Raw genomic sequence first — 27845 nt, 5'->3', positions numbered from 1 at the left:
ATTCACTGAACCTCTTATGTGGCCACATATCGTGCTAAGTGTGGAAATTTAGTGCTGCACCTTTACCCCTAAACCTCACAAAAGAACCACAACAACAAAAATCACATCTCCACTCTGTTTCTATCTATTCACAACCTCTCTGTCCCTCAGTCATGCCCTTTCTTTTCCACCAGCTCCGGACGCAGCTGCTGTTGTGGACAGGTGTGATTTGAATGGCAAATTACCCCAATGCAAACACAGAAAGTGGCCGTGGCCAAGCAGCAGCCACTGCATGGGGTCACGGAGGGTGTTCTCAGGTGATGTTTGGAGGAGGTTGTGTCCTTCAGGGTGAAATATACACTCTGAGCTATTCCCTTATTCTGATGACTGTTCAAAACACCTTTCTACAGTTGACAGTACAGGTGGGACAAACTATCATCTGATTTCCTTTACATTTGACAGGTAGATAGGTAGAAAGCAAGATGGATAGATAAATACCACACTTCACAAAATTCACATATGGAAGCAGGATGTTTTGTACACTAATTACATACTTTTTTGAAAAGGAACAATCCAAATAAATATACAAGCCAGCAAAACCAGAACGGTGATACTTACATACAAACAGCTGTAAGTGCAGACTGGACAGCATAAGCAATTGCTAAAATAGCTGTTTTTAAAGGAACAGTTTGACCTTTTGGGGAAATATGCTTAAGCTTTCATCTTGAGACTTAGATGACAAGATGATACCACACTTGTATAAATGAAGCTGCTGCCAGGAACTGGTTAACTCAGTTGGTACAGGGAGGACAAAGGTAACTAAATCTGTTCACTTATCGTATTATTTTTTTTAGCTTAATCAATAAACTTCATTTTGTTTCTCCATTACCAGTCTTTATTCTAAATTAAGATAAATACCTGCCAGCAGATGCTTCATATTTATATATTTAGTGTACAGTCATAAAAATGGCATCAGCCTTCTGATCTAACTATGGACGAGAAAGCTATTAATTATATTCCCAAAATGTCACACTATTTCTCTAAGTAGGCACTGCATAGAATTACAATCAGTCTCTTTATCTGTCTAATGCCACTGCAAGCATCGACTGGAAACCATGACATTTTAAATATATGGTGGAGTGGAACCTACATACTGTTTAGTTTCTATTGTTCATCAAGAACCTGTTACATTATGAGTCATTTTCTCCCTTATCTGTCTGACCAGTTTCTAAGTGACTGCACTCCCCATTAAAATAAACTGGTATCATTATCTGAACATCATCAATCTTTGCTAAAGCCATATCCAATGGTTTGAATATGGGATGTCCACAATGTCAGCGTCCTGCCTCACAGTTTGACTTTCACTCATACTGTAACACATGCTTGAAGACAAAACAACAAAACAGCCCAGAATTCAAAATGTGATGGTGTCCAATTAGCTAAAAATACATATTATAAATAAAAACAAAATGAACTATGCCCAAACCTTAAGTGGACATAATAAAACATGCACCCATGTAAGACTAAGCACAAGAACCAACAGTTAAGATTAGGAGAAAAATCCATCATAACAATAATAACTAGAAAGTTATTTTCAGTTGTCTGACTTGGCTTTATAACGGCAAGGCACTCTATAGCTTAAATAACATTGTTCCTGGCTGTAAGTGTTCCATAGAGTTTGACTAAAATAATGTTAGAATAAAAAACTACATCAAACATAATAAATCTTACTGTACACTGTGAACAATCCCAACAAAGTGTGACAAGGATAATAAGTGTTTAGCCATGGAAGTACTAAGGACACCTTGTTGGGTGAAAATATGTTACATATGAGACAAATTCCTCCATAACAAACGGAAACTACTATGAGACATATCGTTTGGCTCCACGTTAATTGCCAGTTATTGCCAGATTATCGTAGAGCAAACATTGCTGCCAATAAAAACCTCAATGACCAACTTACAGCTCTTACTCAGTTTATAGCTTTAGGTCTGACTGGTTAAATGGAAGTGGTAAAAAGCTAAAAGACTAGTTTTGCTTACCGATATAAAACACGCCTAAAATCGTGTTTTGATCATTAAAAACACACCTAACTGTACAATTGCTGACAGTGCAGCTGTAATTAAGTGAAGACATGGACATTCTGCTGAAGTTGTGGTCAAAGAGAAAAATTTGGAATACAAAGGAATTTAGATAAAGAAAACATATAGCTTAACCTTGAGTTAACAGAGATGCAGTAAAGAAATTTTTAAAATTAATAAGTCCCAAATTAATTAGTATTAAAGATCAAAGAGAGATATAAAACTCTGCAAATTTAAAACAGGTTTGTATATGTGTATAATGTTTATGTGACTGAAACAAAATTCAGACGGCATTATCATGACAGCAGAATTTTTTATGAAAAATCTGACTCTAACTATGTATTTTTATATCACCACTAGGGGGAACCAATGTCAGTTTTCTTTTTTAATTTCCATGCACTGTGGCTTTTAAGTCTGGTGATATTCTATATTTTTGTTTTCCTTTTTCCCATGAAAAGAACAAAGCCAATAAGGAAATGATCCCACTAACAATTATTGTCTGTGTGTCCAAAGTCTAATAATACATATTCCTCTGTGCTACCGTGGTCCAAAAGCTGTTAAAAACACTTCAGTGAGCATTCAGCTGGTGCACTGTGTACTATGGTTCGTCATCATGATGAACATGGACAGTCTAGATCATTTTAAGATGATTCCAAAAACACTGTTACTGTTCACTACAGTACATATTTGCAAGAACACCAAATCCAAGGCTGAAAAAGTTTTCGACAAATGTATTTCCTTCTGTCTCATTTGCATTTGCTAAGAATGCAATGTCTATTTTTAGGAAATTATTCTGCCTCTTGTATGTACTTTTGTGACATGCCAGAGACAGGCTGAGCAATTCTAGAGTGGTTGTTGGTTTGATTTTTTTCATGGTGTTTCATGGGGTAGAATCAGTAATGAAGATATAGAATATTTCCTGGCCTATTCTTTAATTTGCATTAGGCAATTCAGATTTTCTGCTCTTAGATGCATAACATTGACTTGCAGGTATAGTCCAACTATCCATCTACTATCTATACCCACTGATTGCTATTCAGGGTCACAGGGATCTGCTGGAGTCTATCCCAGCTCTCTTTGGGTGAAAGGCAGGAGTACACCCAGCACAGGTCACCAGTCCATTACAGGGCCTTGCAGGTATAGTGCATGTAAAAATACACTTTTTTTTTTCACAGCAGAGAAAGAAAAAGCACAGGTGTAACTAATATTGTTGGATATTGTGCATGCAGGTTCTTGTGCATTCCTGGGATGCATCATCACTGTTAGTAGTAACATCTGTGCTTTTCCTGCTTGGACTTGTTAAATTGTCTGTTGTGAAAAAGGCTTATGAAGACTAGCCCTTGAGGGGTAATGAAAACACAAGATTACTATGAATGGGGAAGAAATAGATTGTGACTCTGCACTGGATATGAATAGAGACTGCATCTGTCAATGGCTTGGCCATACGTTATGGGGTGAGGTGGTTTCCAACATGAGGACCAACGACTGTGAAAGAGACCTAGAGAAAGTCCAAAGTGTTCCCCAGAGAAATGAAGAATGGGTGGAAGTGGTTGTTGTGAGTCCAAATGTTCACTTGGATTAAAAAAACTACTCAGACTCAGAGTTCACCATGGATGAAATGATGTCTACCAAACTATCAAGTCCAAAAAGATAGCCATCTTCTCTGTTGCCCTCTACCCATGATACTCGATGGGTTAGTTCCTCCCCATCAGGAAGAGGCGTGGTCTTCCCAAAGTCAATCATCCAGACTTTTGCCCGTCCCTTACTGTCATGAACGAATAACAAGGAGCTGCCAATCACCTGCAGAGTTGTACAGAAAAAAAAGCAATAAGGAAGAACGCAGGAAGTAAGTTCTAAAACTGTTTTCTTTGTTTTTTTTAACTTAACATTACTTGTTTCTGTTTCTGTTGTTTAAAAACATAATCTCACTTCCTGTTTTCTGATACTGCCTTCTTACACTAACATCTATGGTTATTTGAATGTTTGTGCGCACACATGAGTGTGAAACTGAATGTGTGCATGTGGAATCAGGGGTGTTGCTGTGCATTTTCCATGATGTGACCTGCTATGTCTACATACTGTATATATGAGCAGTAGTGTATTTGCTTGAGTTACACTTAATTACTAAATCAATAAAGAACAGTGCAGAGCTACAGCAAACAGAAGATGGACTGGATTCAATTCACCAAAGCAAACGTAAGTTTAAATGTACACTGAAAATAATTTGTTACGCATTTCTGTATATTATTATACCTATACACATTTTTCACAAAATCCTCATTCATATTTTGTATAAGAGTTGTGTGTTTGACTCAAAATAAGATTAGTTTTATGTTGAATGTATACATTTATGTCTTGGACTAACACCAATATAGGCAGCCTCTGTACAGAGAACAGCAATAATACTATTTCCATCACTGGTTGTGTGGCTTTACCTCATGGGTTTTGAAGAATGGAGAGATCTCCAGAGTGTCTCTGATTTCTTTCAGTCTGGTTTGATAACAGTTCTGGAAAATAAACACACAAGACTTTGGTTTATTTTGTTCTTCAAGTTCTGCCCACTTCTGATGTAGGCAGCTTTATCAACACTGGGAAAAATTGATCAACTAGTAAGCTCCACTCTAACTAAAGCCATTTGGGTTTTTATTCACAGCCCAGTCAGCAGCACTCTATGGCTTTTAATGCTCGATGCATTTACCTCAAGTAATCGCTGACTTACAGTTAAAACACTAAACATGATCACAAATGGTTTCATATGCTGTGTGAATATGTGTGTGCCTGTGTGAGTATGGAGAGTCCCAGGGAGTTCCTAAGAACTTCCCTTTTCTTGGGGCCCAAGAAGCCAAAGGTCAATAGTGTGTGTGTGTGAGTTTCCCATGGGGTTATTAAAACGATTCAAATTTAAACTCCATTCCTGATCTGTTTTTCTGGTCCATACAGTGGTCAAAGCACACACACAGAGTTAACTAGAAACACACTCACCAGTATGTCCTTATCTCCTTTGACAAAGTCATGAAAAGCAGCAGTAACCTGTTCTCTTGTCTTTGTCTTCTTAAAATCTCTGTTCACTGTCCCGTCCTCTTTCTATAGAGCAGAGGAGTGGAGAGGAGGACATCATGATGAGAGCTGACTTTTTGTAAGAGTTTATCATGTTCATTTGCAGTGTATATCATTGTAGGGAGCATTATGATGACAGCAGGTAAGAAAGAAGAAGGAGCAGAGGAAATAATGGACAAACCAACAAACCACAGGAGGAACCATGACAGGAAATACATTTTTAGAGATTGAACTCTGCTTTACTAAGTGAGTCACAAACAAACATACATCTTTTAAATCTCTTGATATTGTCAATTATTATATTTGATTCATTGATTGATTGTTTATCTATACATTTTTAGGAAACTGTGGGAAACCGCTAGCCTAGTGTCCCACATTCCAAGGTGATATATAGTACTGTGCAAAAGTTTTAGGCACTATAAATACACAGGAAATGTTCTTAATATAAATGACATCAATAGTTTTTATTTATCAATTAACTGCATACAAAGTGCAGTAAAGTAAAGGGAACAAAACCTATATCTAATCAGTATTTGCAGCTCTTTGCCTTAAACCAGCAGCAGTCCTCCACAATGAAACTAGGATCAATTGGACACCTGATGGTGCTGTGTGATAAAAATCACAAAAGGAAATAATCAAATGACAAATCATATTAAATGTACTCTCTATCTATGAGGACAAAGTCAAGGCACTAGTAGTTGTTGTAGGGCTAACAGAAGTAGAGGTAATAGTAATAGCAGTAGAAATATTAAAGTCCTATCATTAGTAGCATTAGAGCGTACAGTGGTAGCCAACCACTTGGATGGTTCAGAGTGGAATAAATGAGCTTTTGCTATTCTGCTGGCTGCCAGGCAACAAGGTACTATTTGGAGTCAAAAGTATTTTTCCCTCTATGGTTCAAGTGTGAGCACAGTTAGGACTCTCTCTTTCACACACACACCTGCACGCATGCATATACGCACGCATGCAAGCGCACACACACACACACACACACACACACACACACACACACACACACACACACACACACACACACACACATTGTATTTCTATCTTTGTTAGGACGCTCATTGACATAATACATACTAACCTTAACCCTAAGTCTTAACTTTTAAACAAGAGACCTAAAAAATTAAGACTAGCCAAATGTCCTCACTCTGCCAAAACGCAATTATTAATGCAATTATACTCAAAACAGTCCTCCCTAAGGTAGGAATATGAGTAAACACAACACGTTTGGTTTCATTTCTCATGAGGACTTTACATTGACTTAAGCTACAAGCATTTCCAGGACACTTACCTGAAACTTAACCCTAACCACTGCTTAGCTAAACCTAACCTCGTTCTCATCCTAAAATTTAATAATTTACATGGTGGGGACCAGAGGAGGGAGGCCATGTCACCAATAATGTGAGTAATACCAGGCTGCACACACACGCAGACAGACACTCACACACACAGACACAGACACAGACACACACACACACACACACACACACACACACACACACACACACACACACACACACACACATATCTGTGTTTCTTGGGATAACCCTCTGCGTCATGGCAACAGACCACCATGAGGCCGTGAATGTCCTTATATAGCCATGGCCCTCAAATAAAGGCAGGGACAGAGAGATTTGTGTGTGTGTGTATGCAATGTCAGTGCCAGATGTCAAGGCCTATAGAGCTGCCATGGACAGGCCTCATGTGTGACAAAGGAACTCATGCACAAACATCCATCCATTATCTATACCCACTTATTCCTATTCAGGGTCACAGGGATCAGCTGGAGCCTATCCCAGCTCTCTTTGGGTGAAAGGCAGGGGTCCACCCTGGACAGGTCACCAGTATGCACAAACATATACCGTAAATGTCCTGAGGAAGTTTCTGATCAAAACAGGAAGTTGGATCATGCCACTGAAGGACATGCTGTACACAAACACAATGCAAACTGGGAAAGAAAGGAGGGAAGGAAGAATGCACACACATACACACACACACACACACACACACACACACCTTTCTCCTTCTGAGTCTTACCTTGACTCCCTCTATCCTAAATCCCAGCGTAGCAGTTGAGCTTATGGTCTCTCTCCACTGCATGTATCTAGGTTTGGTCACTGCTTTCTGGTCATTTTCCTCTGATGTAGGTGCTGCAGGATCAACCTCTATCATTTTCTGGTACATGTCATGTCTTGGAGAGGGCTTCTTACGAGCCTTAGTCAGCTCTTCCTCCAGGTAGGTCCTAAAGTCCAAGAAAAATCAGGTGTTGGGTAGTGAAGGAGAGAGATGGGGGCCGGATAACGTGCATGAGCATGAGGAGGTAAGAGGAAGAGATGAACAGAAAGTATTTATTACAACCTGGGTCTTATTTTTGCAGTTGTAAGCATCAGTTCTACCCATAATAATGATGCTAATGATGAAATGTAATTGAAAATTTTTGTTGTCAGAGATGTCTGTCTATTCACCCACCAGCCTGCTCTAAAGATTAATGCCATGTGATGTTTTCTCACCTTACTCCCATCTTACAGTCCATCACACAGGGGAAGTCAAACTCAGCCAGCAGATCCTCCATCTGGTTGTATTTCTGGCCATCCTTCTCCACGTCTCCATGGTAACCTGGGACGTACGGGCGAAGCACGTCCCTCATCAGGAGGGATAAACATCGCTGCTCACATTCACAGTGTTTCTAAAAAATATCAACAAGTTATGTACATTTTAGTCTGCCGATTTATATGAACAATCTTTCTATGCTAGTATGGATTAAAGCATGATTCTATCCAGTGTCAAAGAAAGTATGACGGGTCTCTTACTTTTAATATGCGGCCATTTGCTCCTGCCTTGAAGCTCCCTGTTAAAAAGGCACATTTTTACCGTGAAGAAGCATTAAACACAAAACTGATTAAGAGTTAATGTGAGGTTAGAAGCTCATGTATAACAGGCACACCTTTGTTTTCCATGTTTTACACAAATGAACTGACCACCCCAGGAAGAGCTGCAAACTCTTATTTCTCAAACATCTATTCAATGGAGGCATTGACTAAAGTTTCCAAATTTCATTAGTTTCCCAGCCCTATACACAATTACCTGTCATCAGCCCTGAAATCACTGAGCTAGTGCCATCAATGTCATGAGAAATGTTTTGGCTTAAAAAAATATACGACCCAAAACTCCCCTCCAAGGCATCCCAGAAACACAAACAAAATCTATTCAGCTATTTTTAGGGTACTGTAATCCTATGTTATGTCTGGTCAGGGAAACCTTTGTAACCATGTGCTTTGTGTGTCCACATACCTGCGTGCCCCGCCAGTTGTATCCAAGGATATTTTTTCTTGAAGGACATGACAAACGGAGACCAGTGGACCATGTTTTTAATCTTCTTCCAAGACTTGTGCTAAAAACACACACACAGAAACTAAGTAATTATGCTTCATAATGATCTTTTAAAAGAGGTGGGTATGCTCCACCAGAATCTACTCTGTGTTACCAAATAATATTTATGGTTGCTGGAGGCTCACCATCCATATACCATTTGTTTTTAAAATTGATGGGTTAGTGAAATATTAATGTTTCTGCTTCAGGTTGTGTAAACATTTTGGACATAACATTTAATGATAGTGCATGGCAGAGCGTACTAACACTATGCATACGGTTTAGGTTTCCCTCTGAAGCTTATAGCTGATCCAAAAAGTTTTTTTATAGCTTTTTTTTTTAATGGCCATAACACAGTACATACACACAGCGGGGTATCCCAGACCATGGAGGACCTGTTTTCAGTCTCCCTCTGCCTGGATTTCCCACACGCTCTGTTTTTTCTTTTGGCTGGTTCAGAATATTTTAACTTAACTCAGCAAGGATCAAGCTGGGGTTTCCCCTGGTAACACATGCACACACATGCACACACACACACACACACACACACACACACACACACACACACACACACACACACACACACACACACACAGAGTTTCTCCAAGGGCTCTCCCTGTCCCTGGCAAGGACACAATGAACTGCGGGACTGTTGCCACACATACAAACAAGCACACACACATGTTCACAAAAAAACACATGGTCTCTGTGACACACAAACACACACAGCACATTGTTTTTACACCAGCAGGTTTTCTCTCAGTGACCACAGACTGATTCAAGTCCACTTCTCAGTCTTTGTTGCGGAGAACCTTTCCTTCAGTGACTGTGTATTAATATTTAACTGAAGAAGATTTGCAGCTGCAGAAACACAGGTTAACTCCAAAGCACTGCCTGATCCCTGCACAACAATAACTGTTATGGTTCTTTAATAAGGATAAAAAAAAAATTGGAACAAGAAGTGCAATATCTTTAAATGAGCAAAAACACTCTTTACTTGTCTTTATTGTTTTGTGCCCTAACATTCTCCTAGCCTATCATAAAAATACATTCTGATTTATTATGTGTTAATGTTGCTGCATGTTGCAACATCTCACTGAAGTCTCAGCAGATAAACCTTTTATTGAGCAAAATAGCCAAACACCATTTTTATGCCTGCAGCATTACATCAGATGGAAAAACTCCAGATGTCTTGTTCTGTGGGTTTAAACAATGCTCGGCTGTGCAAAATTGGGACCAGTGGATGCTGCAGCAATGAAAACATGAAAAATCCAGCTATTTACAAAACGCATTACACACCTTTCTAGAATGGTTTTATAATAATGTCGTATTTCTAAACAAATATCTACTTTCTTAAGCCTAAATATGTGAACTCACACATCGGTTAAAGATTTCGTTCAGTCTGCAAAGGAGAAATAATATTGTGTCTACAAATAACTGGAGTAGAAAGAAGAGAGGATGAGACGAAGGGTAAGATAAGGGAGCACAGGACCATAGAAGGAGATATATAACCCATGTCACATAATCTGGCCCTGATTAAAATTCATCAGCTGATAGCATGACTATCTATGGTTAGTCACACATATCCACACACACTCTCAAACACACACGTTCTCACCTCATCTTTCTGTTTCAGGCAATGAAGAGTCACAGGTGTGGTTTTTCTCTGCACCAGTGAAGGAGAGAGAAAAAAAAACTTAACGCCCTACCAAAGGTAAAACACAAACGTGTACAGATCAGATGGTGGAAGCTAACGGCAAGGGAGGTCATCCGAAAAGGGTCTTAGAGAACAGCGAGTCTTGAATCCAAGACACTTAAACGTTTATGAGCGTTTGTGTTTTGAAAATGTAACAATGGCAGGTATGGTAGTCTTCTGTAATGATTGTTTGGATACAAATCCTTTGAAATGCGTCTGTAACTTAGTGTGTTTTGGCTTAAAAAAAGAATGCTTTATTTGCAGTCTACAAAAAAAAAGCTTCAACATGATTTAAATAAGATGACAGGGGCCTGATGGCAAAAAGCAATATCCAGTAGGAGCTTGTCCTGGGAATCTCCATGTGTCAGTGTTTAGGCATGACTAGAAACAGACATTCCGGAAAAAATAAAGTTTGAAATGAAACATAATGTGTAAAAACTAAAATATCAGCCAGCATATCTCAATCAGCGTCTGGCTTGTGCTTAAAGGAAATACAGCACTGTTTAAGTTTTGCAGACCACTAGAAATACACAGTTAAACCGAATATGGAATTTCTCTTCAGTTTTTTTTTTTCACCATTTTTAGCCAGTTAGCTAGACAGCAAGATTATCAGGCTACATCTTGGTAAGTAGCCAGGATCTGCACTTTCTCTGTCAAGTCAGACTGTCATCCATCTACCATGTTGCCCACTAATATCTAGTGAGTGTATGAAAGAGCTGTGGGGGGCAAGAAAGAGAAAGTAGGAGAAAGTGCGGACTACCTCAAGTGATTAATAATAGCCGTTGTTAGACGGTGTCGACTTTGGAGTTGGAGACATTAAAATGCAATCAGAGGAGGAAAGAGGAGAAGTTGAGACGACAAGCAAAGAGAGGGCTGGTATGTGTCTAACTTTGAAAAAAAAATCAACAATCACTGTGATATTACTAGCATTTGTTAGAGTAGTGCTGTCAAACATGACTAAACAAGGACTAAATCCCAGTATAAAAGCGTTCTGTGACACTCAGTAAATGTAAGCCTTCACTCAAATAAAAGTAACACTGGCAGTGTAGGTAACAGTACCTTAAGGTGGCTGGTGCAGAGGTGGATGGTGGTAATGATAAAAATAGCTCCGACTGACACAATAAAACTCCACACTGAATAAAGCCATGCAGACCACATCGTGATCGATGGGTTTTCAGTAACTGACAAGACTGATTATCTGTGCAACTCTCCTGCAACACATCCAAAGTCTGTCCCTCGCTGCTTTAAAAACTACAACCTCAGCCTTGTATCCTCCTCTTTCTATGCCCCACAAGATTTTACATGTGTGTCTGTCTGTGTGTATACAGGGATAAACAATTGTGGATCATTTGATTTTCAAAACAGAAAACAAACATAATCTGAGCATGCAAATCTCTGAACAGGTCACATCATTTGACAGAGACGGAGCTAAGTGTGTGTGAGTGGGTGTGTAAGCACGAATGCACCCTAAGTACTGGGAAAATGTAGAGGCTTCTTGGAATAGCAACTAAAACCTGTACATTCATGCACATTTTTCTAATTAGAATGTTTGACTATGAAGTGTGACTGGATACCTGTATGTGTTTGTTGTGACTGTGAAAGTTTCTGTATGTCCTTGTTAAAGAAAGAAAGATTGTGACAGAAGTCACAAGATAAGCTATGATAAACAAAAGGAAACATCCTTAAGTGCAGCTGCTGCACGCTCCTCAGTGAGTTGATGAAACTACTATGATGCCTCTGTTTCATTGCCACCGTGTGCAGCACTACAGCCATGCACATGAATTCATTTGGACTTCTCTGTGTGATTTTTCATGAATATCTAGTGTTTTATTTAAAAATGGGTATAAGAGATTATTTTCAAATTGTGTAACTTCACAGCTTGTAGATGTATCTACCACTTTTTGTGAACTTGTAAAAAAATATTTGCATGAACTTGTGACATGTAAAAATTTTCCTGAAAGGCAAGTTTGTAAATGTGGTAAAACATATTTGAGCAAACAGAGCTCAATAGGAAATAACTGTAATTTTAAGATATTTCTACATAGCCAGTTTCAACAGTGAAGTTACATAAGGTGTCTAAGATAAAAAGAAACATTCTGTGAAATTATATAGATTTCAAATCAGGGAACTGAGAGCAAATCAACAATCAATAATTATGATCCTGACTTTAGAGTTGTATTTGGCTTGCAAACTAGCTTGTTAAGTAAGTAGCCACTCAGACATGAGTTTTACAACACCCCTATTGCTATTATACTGCTATACTGGCACTTTGTTTTTTACTAGCAGGCCATTTAACCATTATTTTCCTTATAAATTAATCTATTAATAAATAAGTCAATTAATGTCTGTCTATACAATGCCTGAAAAACTGAGATCACAATTTATGTTGTGGGTGATGTATTTAACTTGTTCATGTTGTACAGTCAAAAATGTAAACATATTACATTTACAATGACTTCAATCAGAAAAACGAAAAACACCTCCATACCAGCAACTATGTTTTAATGTTTTTTTTTTTGATAAGTGGCTTTAGTAATTTAATAGATGAATTATTGGTGACTGATTTCTCTTGAAATAATCCATTAATAAAATTGTTTCTGTATTAATCTAGATTGTCTTCCTCTACATCAGTTCTAGTTTGCTTGTTCTACCGTATATGATTACCTTAGTTTAGTATTGTCAGTGCATGTATTTGTTTCACTGGTCATGTCCTCAATCATCAGAAACCCACCCATGTCTTAAACAGAATATAATTCCTTAAAACATGAGGTTCAAACTGTGTATTTTTTAGCTTCATGCTATTCAACTGGTTGAAATGACTAAATACATGCCTCTAGTTGCTCATAAAGTATGTAATTTTGTATTTAATTAGTTAAGTTTATACTTCTGGAAAATCACAATTTTAAATGAGCAAAACTAGGCTTATGTGTTAAAACTGCAATACAAGTTAAGGTGTTAAAGTCCATCCTCTTTCTCTGACTAAAACTTCCATCAAAGGCAGCGTTACTGGTTGTTCTGTCATCTCCTTTCTGCCTTATTGCTCTCCAGTGGTCACACTATCTCTACCCCCAGACCAGCTGGATGACAAGAGGAGAGCAGGAAAACAGTAAAGTTTCCATTGAGAGAGAGAGAGAGAGAGAGAGAGAGAGAGAAAGGAAATAGTAAGCGAAGGAACTTCTTGCAGACAGGAAGTGGGGGGGTTGCCGCTTGCCTCAGCGACAGTATTTTCCACATCCGCCGCTGACTACAAACAAAAGAAAGAAAAAAAAGCCTTGCCCTCTGTAAACAACAGAAAGAGCACCAAAGAAGAAAAGAATCACTAAAGCAAAGAGTTTCATTGGCCCCTTAATTACGATCTCGAGAAATGTGCATCACATTTTTTAACATACGCATCTGCAGATATGACTTCATGCAACAGGCATTTATAAAGACCAGTTACTTGTCAAATTTTGCAATTAGCACATGATGTACTGAAAAGGGTGTTGCCCCAAAATAACACACACATATGTGTGGAACTAGGGTTACACACAGCAACCAGCTGTCACTCATTTGCATGCAGAGAGGAGGAAAAAGAGACTGAGAGTGACAAGAATGGTTAAAAAGAAAAAAAAATTGGGCAAAGGGTAACTCTGGGTTACAAATGTGTAATGTGAAAAGACAGGGGAAACACTGATGCATGCTGATGTTTTCAACGGAGAACACTGAGGAAACAACAGGCCTGATATCGCTCACCACAAGGTCCCCTTGCAGATACAAATATTGCAACTTTGTGAGTCTGCAAAGTGTACACTTACACAAACACACACACACACACACACACCACAATAAAACTCTCACCCAGAGAGAAAATTAAACTGCAGGTTGTGTGATGCGTGCTAAACAACGTGCTTAGAGAGTGCATGATAAATCTCTTAGCAACCAAAGCTGGCCAGTGGAAAACTAGCTTTGCGAAATTCACAGCTCGACAAAGGCGAGAAAAAGGGACACCCAGAAGAAAAAAAAAAGAGTTCAGCTGTTCGGTTATGTTGAAACAAAATGGTGTAGCCAGATAAGGAAGAGCTGTTTCCAAATTGAGGTCACTATGGAACATTAAAGAGCCTATCTGACTTCAAATCTAGCCTCAACCCTGAAACACCCTTAATTAAGGTGAACAAATGCAATTGGTTTTGGGGTTTTCTTAGCTCGCTCACGACCAACAGAGTAACCTAAAATAAATATGTTCAAGATAATATGAAATCAACAGGTCTTGTGTGCAAAAATGGCACAGAAACTAACCAAGGCATCTGTCAAAAAGTTTTAGTGCAACCTGTGGACCTGCAAGCTATGGGGTGTATGCTACATCTCTTGCCTTCAGGTACGTACAGTGTTGAAACCACACTTCATTTGTGCACTGGACCCAATACTAACGAGGAGCAGCTTCAGTCACTGCATGCTGCCCTAGCTACCCCATGGCCAGGGCAACTCAAACACATACACGTAGTGTACATGCACTCTCACCGACAACCTCATGTAGAAACACCAAATAAAGAAATGACCGGTGTTTCCCCTTTCACAGTGAACCAAGCAGGCACTCTGTAACACACACACACACACACACACACACACACACACTAGTCAGACTCACACCCATACTTTTCAACTTTAAAACACACACACACACACACACACACACACACACACACACACACAGCTGTGAGAGGGAAACTCGGTTTGACGTCACAGGGTTGCTAGGCAACTGGCCGCCGTGGTAGAGAAGATTTTCCACTGCTGTAAAGACTGTGTGTGCATGTCTCAGTGTTTGTGTGTGAGTGTGCTGATATTTTGTGCTTGAGTTATAGTTTAGGACATAAAAATTAGTTTCTGTCCAGTTCACCACACAAACTCTTTTTTTGGTCTTACAGATGAGGTTAGAGTCACAGCTGGATTAGCAGAGGATAAACCAGGAATGGTGAAGATTTATGTTTAGGTCAGTGTGTGTGACCACATTTTAAATGATCATAAAAATGGATGTGAGTCAGGGTACCATAAGTTGTGTTTGTGAGAGAAAAACAGTTTCCCTGCACACAGGGTATTAGCGTGTTGAGTACTGTGGTGTGTACAGAGGGTGTGTCACAGTTAGCATACAGTGTGTGTGTTCGTGTGTGTGTGTGTTTTAAAGTTGAAAAGTATGGGTGTAGTCGTCATTCTAAAAGACACATCTGTTTATATAATGGATCTGTTTATTTAATGAATGCATCTTTGCGAGAACCTGAGCTGCATCTGAATATGGACTGAAATGTTAGGTTTACTTACAGTAAAGAAACCATGAGTAACAACACACCTTCTGCATTATTTAAAAAAAGACCTTCATTAGTGGTGCCCCACTTCCATTTTACTGTAAGTGCTGCACCGCCGCTGTTAGTTTCTGATTTCAGTCTTTCTAAAAGCTGGAGCATGATGTTTAAATCTTCTATACATTTGTGATTAAGCACAGCTGCAGGTACCACCATTTTTTTAAGCTACCATATATAAAAAATAAGCACGAGTAGATTTAGAAAAATATGGTCAATATTTTAGGGCTGCAACAAACAACTGATTTACTGAAAACAGGTCAAATAAATGTGTAAAATAGCCAATAACAAACACCCAGAGCCCACACTCATGCCTAAAGTGTGTTTTTCAGAAAACATAAAGCGTTCAATCTCTTGTGATATTTAATTAGCAGCATTCTCATATTTGAGAAGCTGCAACCAGGAACCATAATTAGTTGATAATTACATTTCTGCAGATGACCCTTAATTATTTGACTAATTGTTAAATTAATGAAATCAGGTGATTCAGTTCAATAAGCAAGCACACTTACATGTAAGGTAAATGATTATGATTGAAGATGTGTCCAGCCACACTGATAAATCCCATGACTCTTCTTGTCCAAAAACGAATTTTACATTCACTGCTTTAGCCAGACTGATGTTTTTATTCAAGTCCCCAAAAACTGGACAAAAATTCTTTGTTGTAAATCTTATTATTGCATGATTCCAATTACCTTTTTATAAGAGTCCATTTCCAGTGTTCTGCATTTTGACGAATCTCTATGGCGTTTGATCTGAAACTGTTTAGTTGGAAACTGCTCTGATGGGTGTGGATGTTTAAAGTACATTATACAAAAAGCAAATAACTAAGTATCACTCAGGGCATAACCTGACTGCTGGGATTTTTTTTCTTTTTTCTCTCCACGGAACTCAACTGAATTTTTTTTTTTTTTTTACAGAAAACACACAGATGCCAATCTATTGCAGGTGCCCTTTTGCTGTTAATTTACTAGAACTAGGAAAGCACTGACAGCAAATGTGTGCCTTCTAACCTTGGAGAGATGCCCACCAGTCAAAAGATCAGCCAAATAGTGTCTATATATGGCTCTGTTCAGATCCCAGCCTCTACCATGAACACTCTTAAAAATAAGATTATATAATCTAAAAGGTAATGTCCATAACAAAGCAGAGAAGTTCAAGTGTATTTATATATAAAAAAAAATGGCATGCTTACTTGGGAGAAAAATACCAAGGAGGATTAATTAAAATATTGTGGCTGGTGAATACAGAATGCAGTCATCAGGATAACAAATGCATCCACAGATCCACAGTGAGCTCTTAAATACAAAATGTAAACCTATAACCATGATAAATGTGTTCTGCAGAAAGCACTAGTCTGAATCTTTTTTTAATTGCCTCTTTCTTGCACATTTATCTTTCTCTTCAATCTTGGTGTGTTTATAGCAGTACTAGAGTTATGCTTATACATTGGTGTATTTCCTAGTTTTCCAATTAAAATACAGATATTCCTGCAGTAAATATAATAGCTAATAGCTATTAGAAGAAGAGCTATGTCTCCCTTGGATAACTTTTTGTTTATGCTCTTTCTTTTGTCTCTCTCTACCAGCCTTGCTCCAGAGCTCACTCTGTTCTTCCTCTCTCCTCTTCACTCCTCTTCTTTCTGTCCCTCTCCTCTCTCCTACATACCTCCCACACGAGCAAGCATGCTTTATGTGTTTCTGCATGTTTGCCTCTTGCATGCGTATAGCAAGTTTTCTTAAAGATAAGGAACTGTGACAAGCTACAGACAAGAATGTAAATAACCCTCACATATGTCATCTTTGCACTACATATGGGGAAATCCAGACTTTTTCTAATAACTATAAATCGTGTACTTCATTCAACTGCAACTACCAGCAGAGGCTTCTCTCTTTCTTTTCCTGGCTAAAGCAAAAAACACAATGCCCGGAAATATGCAAAGAGCAATACAAACACTATTCAAATCCACCAGCCAAATTCATTTAAACAAATAGTTTGTAATCCATGTCACCTGGGAGGCCTAGGACTTTGGTTTACAGATGGCTTATTCAATTAGATATGCAAGAAAATTAAATCCATTGCTTTGCACGATGTGAAAAATTGTTTGGTAAAGTGGTTACCAATATATCCTCCTCTGCAGTATTATCATTAAGAGAATATTTCTGTTTGCTGCTGCTTCTTATAATGAAAGCACATGTGTAAAACTGGCTTTGATTTATATGTTAGCATAAAAAATGCCAAATTTCAACAACACACCTAGAAATATGGAGAAGGTGTGTTTATTGCAGGGAAAAAGACTTTTCAAATACTTGTAAGGTCTGTTGTCTTGTGCACTTGTAAGAACACGCCACTCAGTTTTATTGTTCATGTTCACCAGGATAGTTGAACTAATACAGCACAAAGTAAACAAGACCACTTCAGTCCTAAAATGAGATTCTTCAAGATAAAATGATTTTTGATGTACAAAGTCCCAGAAAAGAAACAATTTTGGGAAGGGCACAATGTTTCAGAAGTACTCATAAAATCGGTTATACAACCCTACATTAAATCATGTTTCAAAGCAGAAGTGAGATGGCCTAATGAACTTATGTTGGCTACAAATAAAAACACATCCACCTACCCACCTACACACACACATACCCAAACAGGCCTCAGCCTCCTCTTTGAACTGCATCCAAATACAAAACCTACAGTAAGTGTGTGTGACTGGCAAATTCTCTTACTTTCCCTTTTTCTATCACCCGCGCTCCCTCTCACACACAGCCTCACATTACCCACGCACTGAAAAATACACCTACACACACACGCACGCAAACACAGACACACACTAGTCGGGGCACAGTACTAGCTTTGTTAGTGTGAATGTCAACCATTACTCAAGGAGACAGCTCAGGCCAATTTGACACAGGAGCAGCCAGGTAACGTGCATAGACACATTCAAACAGACAGCATAAACAGATGCACACTGACGGACACACATCTTGAGGCATGGTTGTTAACACAGACCCGAAACAAGACAAATTCTTTCTCAGATCTGGAAGGATTAGTTGCAAATCATCAGTTCTATAATAAGTACAATCCAATACAGCTGAGCTTGCTCTAGCTCTACTTACTGCTTTCTGTTGAGAACTGAGGAGCACAGGGTTGAGAAGCTGATCTCCTTTCTCTGTATCACTGGAAATATCCTCTTCTGATTCTTCCCAAGATGAAGAGAAACCAGCTGAGGAGGCAGAAGAGGACGACAGCTTCCTTAAGGAGCGTGTGGATGAGTTCGGCCCAGGGACAGGGCTTGAACTGGGGCTGGGAGTGAAGCATGGTTGCTGGTCTGAGCCAGGGCCGTCAGAAGTCAAAGGCTGGCTTTCTAAACCATGGTCAGTTATTATGACTTCAGGGATGGAGGGAGAGATGGAAGAATGGTTGGAGGTGTAATTGTTTATGTCCAGCAAACCAACGGAGCTTTCACTGCTTTGTGTCTGATTTAAAATAGGGTTTTCTGGGGTAGCATCCAACATGTGCACCTCTGTTTGGAGCTTCATCTCAGGACATAACCGTCTCTCTTTCTCATCTCTCACTTCTTCCTGGGTTCTTTCCCTTTCATCTCCCAATGTAACTTTGTTTTCTACCTCCCCTTTCTCTCTCAGTCTTTCTCTATCTCTTATTGCTTCTGTGTTTAATGTCTCAGGAGAACGCTGAACAATGAGCGGTCCACCTATACAAGGAGTCTGCACTATTGTTTCTGATTGACGGCCATTTTGACCAATCAGTGTCTTATTCTCTGCATTCATTTTAGTAGCATTGCTATCCTTCTCTCCTCCGTTGGTTCTTTTCCTTTCTCCTTCTGTCGTTTCTTCCCCCCTTTGGCTTCCATTTTGGACAACAGAGTGAACCTGACTCTCTCGGGGGTGGGTCATTGGGCTTTCATGGGCTGTGATTCCTTGACTAGGATGGGTAGGGGTTTGGCTAGTTGATCGTCTTGGAGATCGAGGGCTGCGCTGGAGCTCAGTGTTCTGCACCTTGGCACGAATCTCAGAAATGTGGGCCTCGAAAATGTCCACTTTTCCCCTGACCTGAAAGGCACAAAGAGAATTAAGACTTATCTAACCCCAATTTCCTTGGTCCAGCTTTTACTTTGATGTATTTTATGCATGTCACTTATTTTACGGGTTACCTTGCTTATCTAATATGTGAAGGGGCACAGTTTCACAGTAAGTACTAATGAAGCTTGCCCTTGAACTAAATATAAAGAAGACTACAAATATGAAAAGTAAAATGAAAACTGTGCTTCAGTCGTGACTAAATTAACAGAAATAACACATTACAATGTACTAAACTGTATTTCAATAACTGCAACTTTAAATCCAAAATAATGGGTATCAATATTACAATGAGTAATCTGAAGTTCAATAATGGCAGATTTCTTAACAGTGCAAAGATACCAACAATCCAAGCCTAGTAAACAAAACTCACATGGACAAATTATAAGATTTCCGCAGGATCTCTAATAAAAGCTGCATGCAATTGTTTAAATTCACCTTCTCCAGCAATCATGCCAAACAAAAACATATTGTACAAAACAGCTAAATACAAGAATCAGTTGTTTTGTTTTTCCCAGCTTTCAAAGTCTGAATAACTCAGTAACTGAGTAACACTTTAGGGTCATTATAGAGTAGCTAGCATTGCTCTGACTTGCCCAACAGTTAGAAATAAAGTAGTAAATCCTTCAGAGCTTGAACACATTGCTATATATTGCTTGACAGCATCCTTATATAAGGACAGAGGGAATAGAAGATGTAGAAAGACACAAAAAAGAAAAAGTGGAGTAGAGAAATACAGAAATACAGTGAAAAACAATACATGTAAAATCACCTCAACGTTCTGCAGCTCTCTGTGAATTTGCTGCAGCTGTGCTTGACGTCTCCTCTCCTCTCTCTTCTCACCCCCTGTTGTCTCTCCTTCTCTCTGCTCCTGCCCGTCTCCTTCCCCTCTCTCTTCACCACCGGGAGAGCTCAAGCGTCGGACCCGCTGGCCCACATTGACCCCCAGACGCTCCGGGCTTCGCGGGGAGGGGCAGCGAGCACACGCGGTTGAGCTGGGGGAGAACGAGGATGAAGTAGGGAAGACAAAGGTTCGACCCGGAGCTCTGGGGCTTGTCTAAAATAAGCAAAACAAACAAAAAAAAAAGATTAGGGGTTCATCTAGTGAATTTGACAATTCATATTGCAACCAACATACATGGTTGAGAAACAATTATCTTCAGCCTGTTTTTGCTATTTTCAGTACAACTGAAAAACACATAAAAAGCCTTTACATTCTTTAGTTTTACAGCATCTTAGGGTCGATGTGGTAACTAAGTTACCTTTGGGCTGGTAGGGCTATAACAACCTCCACCCAGCGCTCCCCCACCCAATAACGGGCAGTAGGTGCTCCGATCTGGAACTGGTAGCACAGGTCGTGCGACTGGGCTGCTTCTAGCTCGAGAGGTGTTACTAGCGGAGCCTGGCTGAGTGTGAAACTGATTACTGCTGTGGAGAGGAGAGGATATGGAAGATTAATGTGCATTTTTTTTTTAAAAAAAGCAAAGGCCACAAATGTCATAGCAGTGTAATGGTAGTGTTATACTTGGTTGTCTCTTTACAGGAAAATGATCATACTGTAGCTTGTCATATGTTAAAAAGCTTGGACTGTAAATAACAAAAAGGGCAAATTGCTTAGTGAATAAAGGGATATATTTTAGGCATATTTACAGATGATTAACAACTTTGTCGTGTAAATCATCAACATGCAGGACAGCATTGTTAACTGCTCTGGAAGATATCAAAAATAAAAAAGTATTCCTACCAGTCTGGTCTAACAGCTTCTGACAAAACATGCACTTGAGCGAAGCACTTGAGGAAAATGGTGTATTCTCAAAATAATTAAAGGCTAAATGTGACATTGTACATAAAAGCAAAAACCAACCTGTTCATGACTCTGAGGCCGTTCAGGTTCAGGGCAGAGGCAGCCATCCCCGCGGCCAGGCCAGGGGCTTTAAGTGCTGGGTACACATCTGACAATCTCCCCTGAAGAGGCAGGGAGGTCTGGAGAGCAGCCTTCAGTGTTTCCTCTGCATCCAGTCAGCAGCTCCACACTGTTCAAAAATCTGCACCCACCACTAAACAATAAAAAAAATGCAAGGAAACATCATTATACAGTCTGAGAATTTATGATAGGCAAAATTATCTGGAAAGTAATTAGAGTGAGCATGAATGACAATAACATTCTTTAAGAAGAAAATGTCAGAAATGACACTGAAAGTCCAATTTTCCATTCCAGGAAAGCCATCCCTAACTGCGTCATGGACAAAGAAGATTATTCATGTAGTCCTAAAAATAAAAGATATCATTGTTCATGTTGGAAATATAATTAAATCAATGAAAAATAACAGCGGCAGAAATACAGATGGCAAGGGGACAGAGGCATGAATATTTAAAAAAATTAGAATCATCAAGATGTTTCATTTACTAGAAATAGTTTACCTTCTCCTTGTTAAAGCTCAGTAAAAGCAGAGATTTTTACAATGCTCATTTGACTCAAACAGCTAGTTTATTATCAGTGTTCTGTGTTCTCAGAGGTAATCGGCTTCCCTCCTCTCCAACTAAATAACTGGCAATTCTTCACTAGACGATCTTTGAAACCTGAAAGTGTGTTCTAAAAAGAGCACCGTGGCTAAAGTTCAGCCTGATCAAACTCTAAAACCTTTTGCCCTGCTCAGTCCTGTATGACCACTCCATTTGTTTGAAATTTGCTTCAGTCTAAAAATAAAATAACTTTAAGGTAACATTCTTTCAGTGGGAAAACGAAGGAGACACTTGGGAAATGGCTGGAAGATGGAGATGAAAAGAAACATGCAGAGAAGGTGAATGAAAAAGGGCACGAGGTAGACGAAAAGTAAAAAGATGAGAAGCAAGAGAGGTAAAGAGATGCATTTTTAATTTTTTTATTTAAGACTGGTCAGATTTATCATGTCTCAAATGTTTGCAAGGCATTATTCTAAGGAAATGTGCTTTTATTTTCTTCAGATATTTTAGGAAGCACGAAGACAGATAACAATCTGCTGGTGTTTCAGGATCGTTTGATTCTTTATAAATTAGTTAAATTTGATTTCAAGACTTGGGGAGTTTCTGCTTCTGGCTCCTGAATGAAAAACTTCAGGGACAAAAGCAACACCACTAAATACAGCTATTGATCCTAATTTTAGTGTCTGATGTGGCTAAACCCGAACTTATATGTACTTGTATGTTTATAAACAAGAGCAGCAGGTCCTGCTCTGAAATAAGCTATGCAAATATGCTTCACTGTATAATGGGAGTTGGCAACTGGCCATGCTTGCAGAAACATCTTATTTCCCAGTTACGGGGCTGCAGATTGTAATACTAAGACAAAACACTCCACAGATTCTCTTAAATGTAAAAATTCCCACTGTGGCGATGTCCACAGCTCCTCCAACACCTTATATTTCATGTGTGTGAGGTAGAGTTGGTTGACTATAGTCTGCTCTATACAACAACATGTGAGATAAGCACGAGCAGGACAGACAAATAGCTCTTATATCATAAAACTTAAACTAAGTGATCATATTAAAGTGGAACTTATGAGGGCAAATATATAAGTAATTTCTCTTTTCATACTTCAGTAAATATTTTATTAAGCTGGCTGTGAAACTGGATGTTTGTTTTGGAGAGTGACTTGAGCAAACAGGCAGAGATACACTGCATAATTTATTCACACTTTGTAAAGCAAAGCTGAACTAATGCTCCTACTTCATTGAAAATAACAGCTTTTGGCTTCTTTCTAAAGCATACGGACCAACATGTGAAAAGTTAAGTCATTAGGTCATGAACTAAGAAGTAAACATGGGATTTCCTTGTTGCAGAGTGACGCAGTAAGAGAGGGGCAGGAAACAGTCTGAATGGCTTGTCTGTCGAGTACATTGCTAACCACCGGTGCTAATTTCTTCACACTGTATAATCACTTCTCTCTGCATATTAAACAGCAAAATCCATAAAAATTTAAAGGACAAAAAAAAAAAAAGAACAGAAAATACTGAGAGAACTGAGTGAAAGAAAGAAGAGCGGGGAAAGAAACAGAGGTCTTTACAGGCCCTTTTAGTTTTGTTGTCTATTCTGAATCTTTCATGCATAAGACTTACTTTCTGTGATACAGCAGCACTGGGCACCAGGAACCATTTTCACACTGCATGTTGCACATGGCTGGCGGCATCTTTAAGTCTTTTAAAAAAACCTTTAGCTGTGGTCTGTCTAGCATTTAAAGGTGATTCACAAGAAGCAGCAGGGCCACACACAAGAGGACATCCTCGTCACCACATCAGCCCAAAAAAGCACAGTCGATTCACTCTGAGAAAAGCTACAACATATAGTTTGTCTCTTCAGTCCCACTCTAGCGCTCACATGTCCTCGCCATATTCTCCAGAAAAAGAAGTCTGTCAGCAGAAAACAAGTGTAACTTTCCATGAACACTGTACTGACATTCCAACCATTTTTAAGATATTAGTGCCAAGGCACAATAGTGAAACGAACCATCAGCCCAACCTTGACTGTGTATCAACTTTTTAATAAGGCAACAGACCGAAACACTGCCTTCAGCACTTCAAAGCTGGCAAGTGTAACAAAAAGGGAACTCATTTTTTAAAAATCCTGGTTGTTATAAAGCTGGCATAAGTGCACATGTAAACTAACTCCGAATTTTGTGTTTCAGCGCAGCCTAATGTCAGATTGAGTGGGACTGTGTAAGTATTCAAACTGTTCACTTGCCTACACAACTGGGCAATAAACCAACATTAAAAACACTGAAAAAACTAAAAACAAAGTTTAGAAGATGCTGATTGTTGATGATGACTCTTCTGAAATTTACATAAGCAGGGAGGTAGCAGTTAAAGCAATACAACAATGTTGGTATGAATTTGTCATAGATTTTCCAATTCTGTTTATATTTTTTTAATTCATGTTGCACTACCTGAAGGTCACTATGGGTGATGTTACACATCAGTGAGCAGGATAATTTACGGTAGTGTTGGATTTCTGTCTGATTTCTGCATCGATGTGGCCATGTATTTTATTTTGAAAGGTGTTTAATTAACTAGATAAGCCAAAAATAAAAAAAAATGCATTCCTGACAAAACAGGTATTACATTTAAACGCCAGAAGTTCACAAAAAGGAAAAACAGCTTCATATGGGCCTTGTGGAGATGCAAAACAAAATCTGAATTAACTGGAGCTACAACAGTAAGTTCATTAATTGACTGGCAGATCGAGATAAAGTTAAGTGGCAGCTATTTTGATGCTGAATTATTCGCTGAAGTTATTTTTGAGCAAAGACCCTAAATATTTACAGTTCCATCTTGCTATCTTGAGTTTTTTCATGTTTTCAGAGACTGAGTATCTTTGAGTTTTGGACTGCTGGTCCATCAAAAAAAAAAAAAAAAAAAAGATGATGCTTGAAAAGATATGATATTCTTTTTTATTTGCTATTTTGGTTGATTGGTTGATGAAGCAAAGTAACTCAGGTAACTCAGGTATTTCTGTGATGACCACTAGTTAGTTAGTAGCGGCCCTAGAAAAAAACCCTCTAATCTAATGCACTGTAATTTTGTAATGCTGTTATAATGCAAGCACTGGGCTCAGGTCCCATTTTGGATCTAACTGCAAGTTGATTAAAGAATTTAATACCTGAACAACATTAAATCTCGTCCAGCTCTCAGTGAACTACAAAACACTTATACGCAGCTGTTTAGCTTAGGAGTCTAAACATTTACAAAACACAGATTATTTGAATTGCAGTGTTTGAGTTTCAGTTCTTCACTGTATATAACTTTTGTTACAAAGCTGTTGAAAAATACAACCAAATAGATTAGAAAAGGTTTGGAAATGAAACCACTTTGAGACGCTGATTCAGTTCAGGATGCAGATGCCATGAAATGCTGTCCAGCTCCAACCTTATCTAAGTTATATAATGACTGGAAATGAATATACAGCATTATGGTAATGTGCATGCCTGTTCAGTGGAATATATCTGTAATCATGGGGGCATTTCACAAGATAAAAAAAAATCTTTTTACATAATAGGGAGGTATTTTCATTAAAATAGAAGAAACTATTCAAATAGCTTGGTATCCCCACTTATCATAAGGATGAGTAGGCCTGTAATCCTGACAGCTTCCACTGGGAGCTGGCGCTATTGAAGTGTAATAAACTATCCAGTGCTCGGATGGAGGTCCTGACATGCCAGCGGGCTCTGTGTTGTCTTACCTCAGCGCTGTCCCGTCCTCTCCCGGACACTTTCAATGGACTGGAGTAAAAATATAGTCAAACCCCGAGGATGAGTCTTCTCTGAACTCGGAATCCACAGAAAACATGCGAAGATGCGGCTCAATCTCTCACCAGAACAAAGTCAACCTCGACTCCTCCTTTGTGTTTTTGCTTTTTACCATAAACGAACTTGTTCGACGCTGCCGCCGGTGCTGCTCGCTTCTTCACCTTTTCCCCCAAAAATCCTCCTCCTCAGGAGAAGAAGATTTCAAAATGCCTTTCTCTCCCAGGAGCAGGGCTTTCTTTCTCTTTCTGGTTATTTCAGGAAAACCTCAGAGCTAAGCCCTCTCACAGTTTTGCCCTCATTATAGAGAGTTTCTGGGGAGGTTTCTGTTGTCATGCTTGTTGCTCGACGCCTCTCTGCTCGTAGTAAAGCGCTGTTTGTCTGCGCGTCTGAAGCCGGAAGCGACAGGACAGCCTCCCTCTCTCTCCCTCTCTCTCCCTCTCTCTCTCTCTCTCTCTCTCAAAAGCTGTGCGCGTGCCAGTTCACGAGCTTGTTCACGCACGTGCATTGCGGGAAACCCTCAACGACACACAAAGTACGAGTGCAAAGCGCGTGCGTACACGCAAAAGTGATCGTAAATAATCGTTTTGTGTTCACGAACTTGTGTGTTCGTGTTTTGTGTGTCCTATAAAGCCAATGGCGTCGTTAATAAACTATTACTGTTATTTAGCCTGTTTATTAACAATAAATAAGTTGTATTGGAAAAAAAACGATTTTTCAATTCAAATTTGTTTTATCGCATGTTGACAAAACAGGGTGCAAACAAAGCAGTAATACACTAGTATAAAACGTGCTGTGAGCAGCTATATACTGAGCCATATACACTATACAGTATACACTAATAGACTATTGCTACAATAGTCTATTCATTAAGTGTGAAACTGCCCAGGGCTCCAAAGACTCCTCAGTGTACCAAGTGATTAATACAAAGTGGAAAAGCCCTTCACACCCACACTGGAGTTTAAATCACTGCCTCTCATTAGGTCAAAGTTGGCTGAAGTTCTGCTGGGAGTCTGGGATGTCACCGAACTCTGTTAAGTAATAACAATGACAACAGTGTTAACTGTCCCACCCATAGAAACAGTTTACAGGACAGTGCTGGAGCTCTCAATCAGGCCCGGTCAGTGTGTGCTTTCACTCCTAATGGGGACATTACACTGACATATATTCATTTCCTGGAGACGTCATGATAACCCTAACCACTACTTGCCTAACATTAAGCCTCACCCTAACATAATTCTAACCTTTCACTGACCTTATACCAAGTTACACAAGGCAGTAAAAATCAGTGATTGACATGGTGGAGAGCAGCATCTGACTGACAGGTCACGGGTCCCTGTTGTGTTATGATATAATATAATATAATATATTTGGAAAATTTTTTTTGTTTATAATAAGACCTGGTCTGAATTTAATAAAATAAAAACAGAAAATGTACCATACAGTTTTATGTGTTCTTTTTCCCTCTTATCTCTTAATCCATAGATTATCCATAGATAGATATTTTGGGGACAACATTTCCTCCGAAGCTGAAAATATTATCCATTTCACAAAACAAGCGCAGATCAGTTGTTATCATAACTCATCAGAAAAAAACCAAACAATACTAACAAACAGCACATGTTCCCTCAAAGACAGGGATTTTTTTCCGCTGAAGCATTTGAAAGTCATTGGTGTGTTGTTCCTTTGTGTGCTTGTTTGTGTTCCTAAGAATGAATATCTGTTTACTCAGTGTTTATATGATAATGTAGACAGTGCTGCTGGAAATTATTATTTGAATGTGGCCAGTGATGGAGCAGTAGTAAAATGAATTCTCTGTCTATAGATGGGAGTATAGCAGCCTCAGGACACTCTCACAGCAGCTGAATATCTGTGATGGAAACTGAATATCAAACCTTGATATAACTTGACATAATCCATTGGAAAGATGTGAGAAATATCTCTGAACTAAGGCAT

At 39.0% G+C, this 27845-nt stretch overlaps 1 protein-coding gene across 3 annotated transcripts; it reads right to left on the bottom strand.

The window, feature by feature from the left end:
• Positions 1-491: 491 nt before the first annotated feature.
• On the bottom strand, positions 492-26274 carry itpkb (inositol-trisphosphate 3-kinase B). Of its 3 annotated transcripts, none has more exons than XM_026318410.1 (12): positions 25826-26274; positions 21480-21672; positions 20878-21043; positions 20388-20672; positions 18635-19588; positions 8418-8517; positions 7937-7974; positions 7637-7812; positions 7164-7368; positions 5043-5144; positions 4496-4567; positions 492-3860 (listed from the first exon to the last, which is right to left on the bottom strand). In XM_026318410.1, exons 2-12 carry the CDS (start codon positions 21524-21526, stop codon positions 3648-3650), a joined length of 2358 nt encoding a protein of 785 aa, XP_026174195.1. In that variant the 5' UTR covers positions 21527-21672; positions 25826-26274; the 3' UTR covers positions 492-3647. The 3 variants fall into 3 exon arrangements, with proteins under 3 accessions (XP_026174195.1, XP_026174197.1, XP_026174196.1); XM_026318412.1 differs by having other exon boundaries at positions 20878-21040; XM_026318411.1 differs by having other exon boundaries at positions 21480-21558; positions 25836-26274.
• Between the last annotated feature and the right edge of the window lie 1571 nt (positions 26275-27845).

The sequence above is a fragment of the Mastacembelus armatus genome, chromosome 24, assembly GCF_900324485.2.
Source record: "Mastacembelus armatus chromosome 24, fMasArm1.2, whole genome shotgun sequence".
Lineage (NCBI taxonomy): Eukaryota > Metazoa > Chordata > Actinopteri > Synbranchiformes > Mastacembelidae > Mastacembelus > Mastacembelus armatus.
The sequence above is the reverse complement of the archived record's forward strand: the minus strand, read 5'-3'. Positions and strand labels throughout refer to the sequence as shown.

Bases quoted from the DNA above. Each gene is read 5' to 3' on its own strand.
- itpkb (XM_026318410.1), bottom strand. From the start codon at position 21,526: ATGGCTGCCTCTGCCCTGAACCTGAACGGCCTCAGAGTCATGAACAG. The intron at 5,145-7,163 runs GTAAGACTCAGA...TCTGCTCTATAG, and splicing joins TTAGGATAGAGGGAGTCAAG to AAAGAGGACGGGACAGTGAA. The intron at 4,568-5,042 runs GTGAGTGTGTTT...TTTATTTTCCAG, and splicing joins AAGGAGATAAGGACATACTG to AACTGTTATCAAACCAGACT.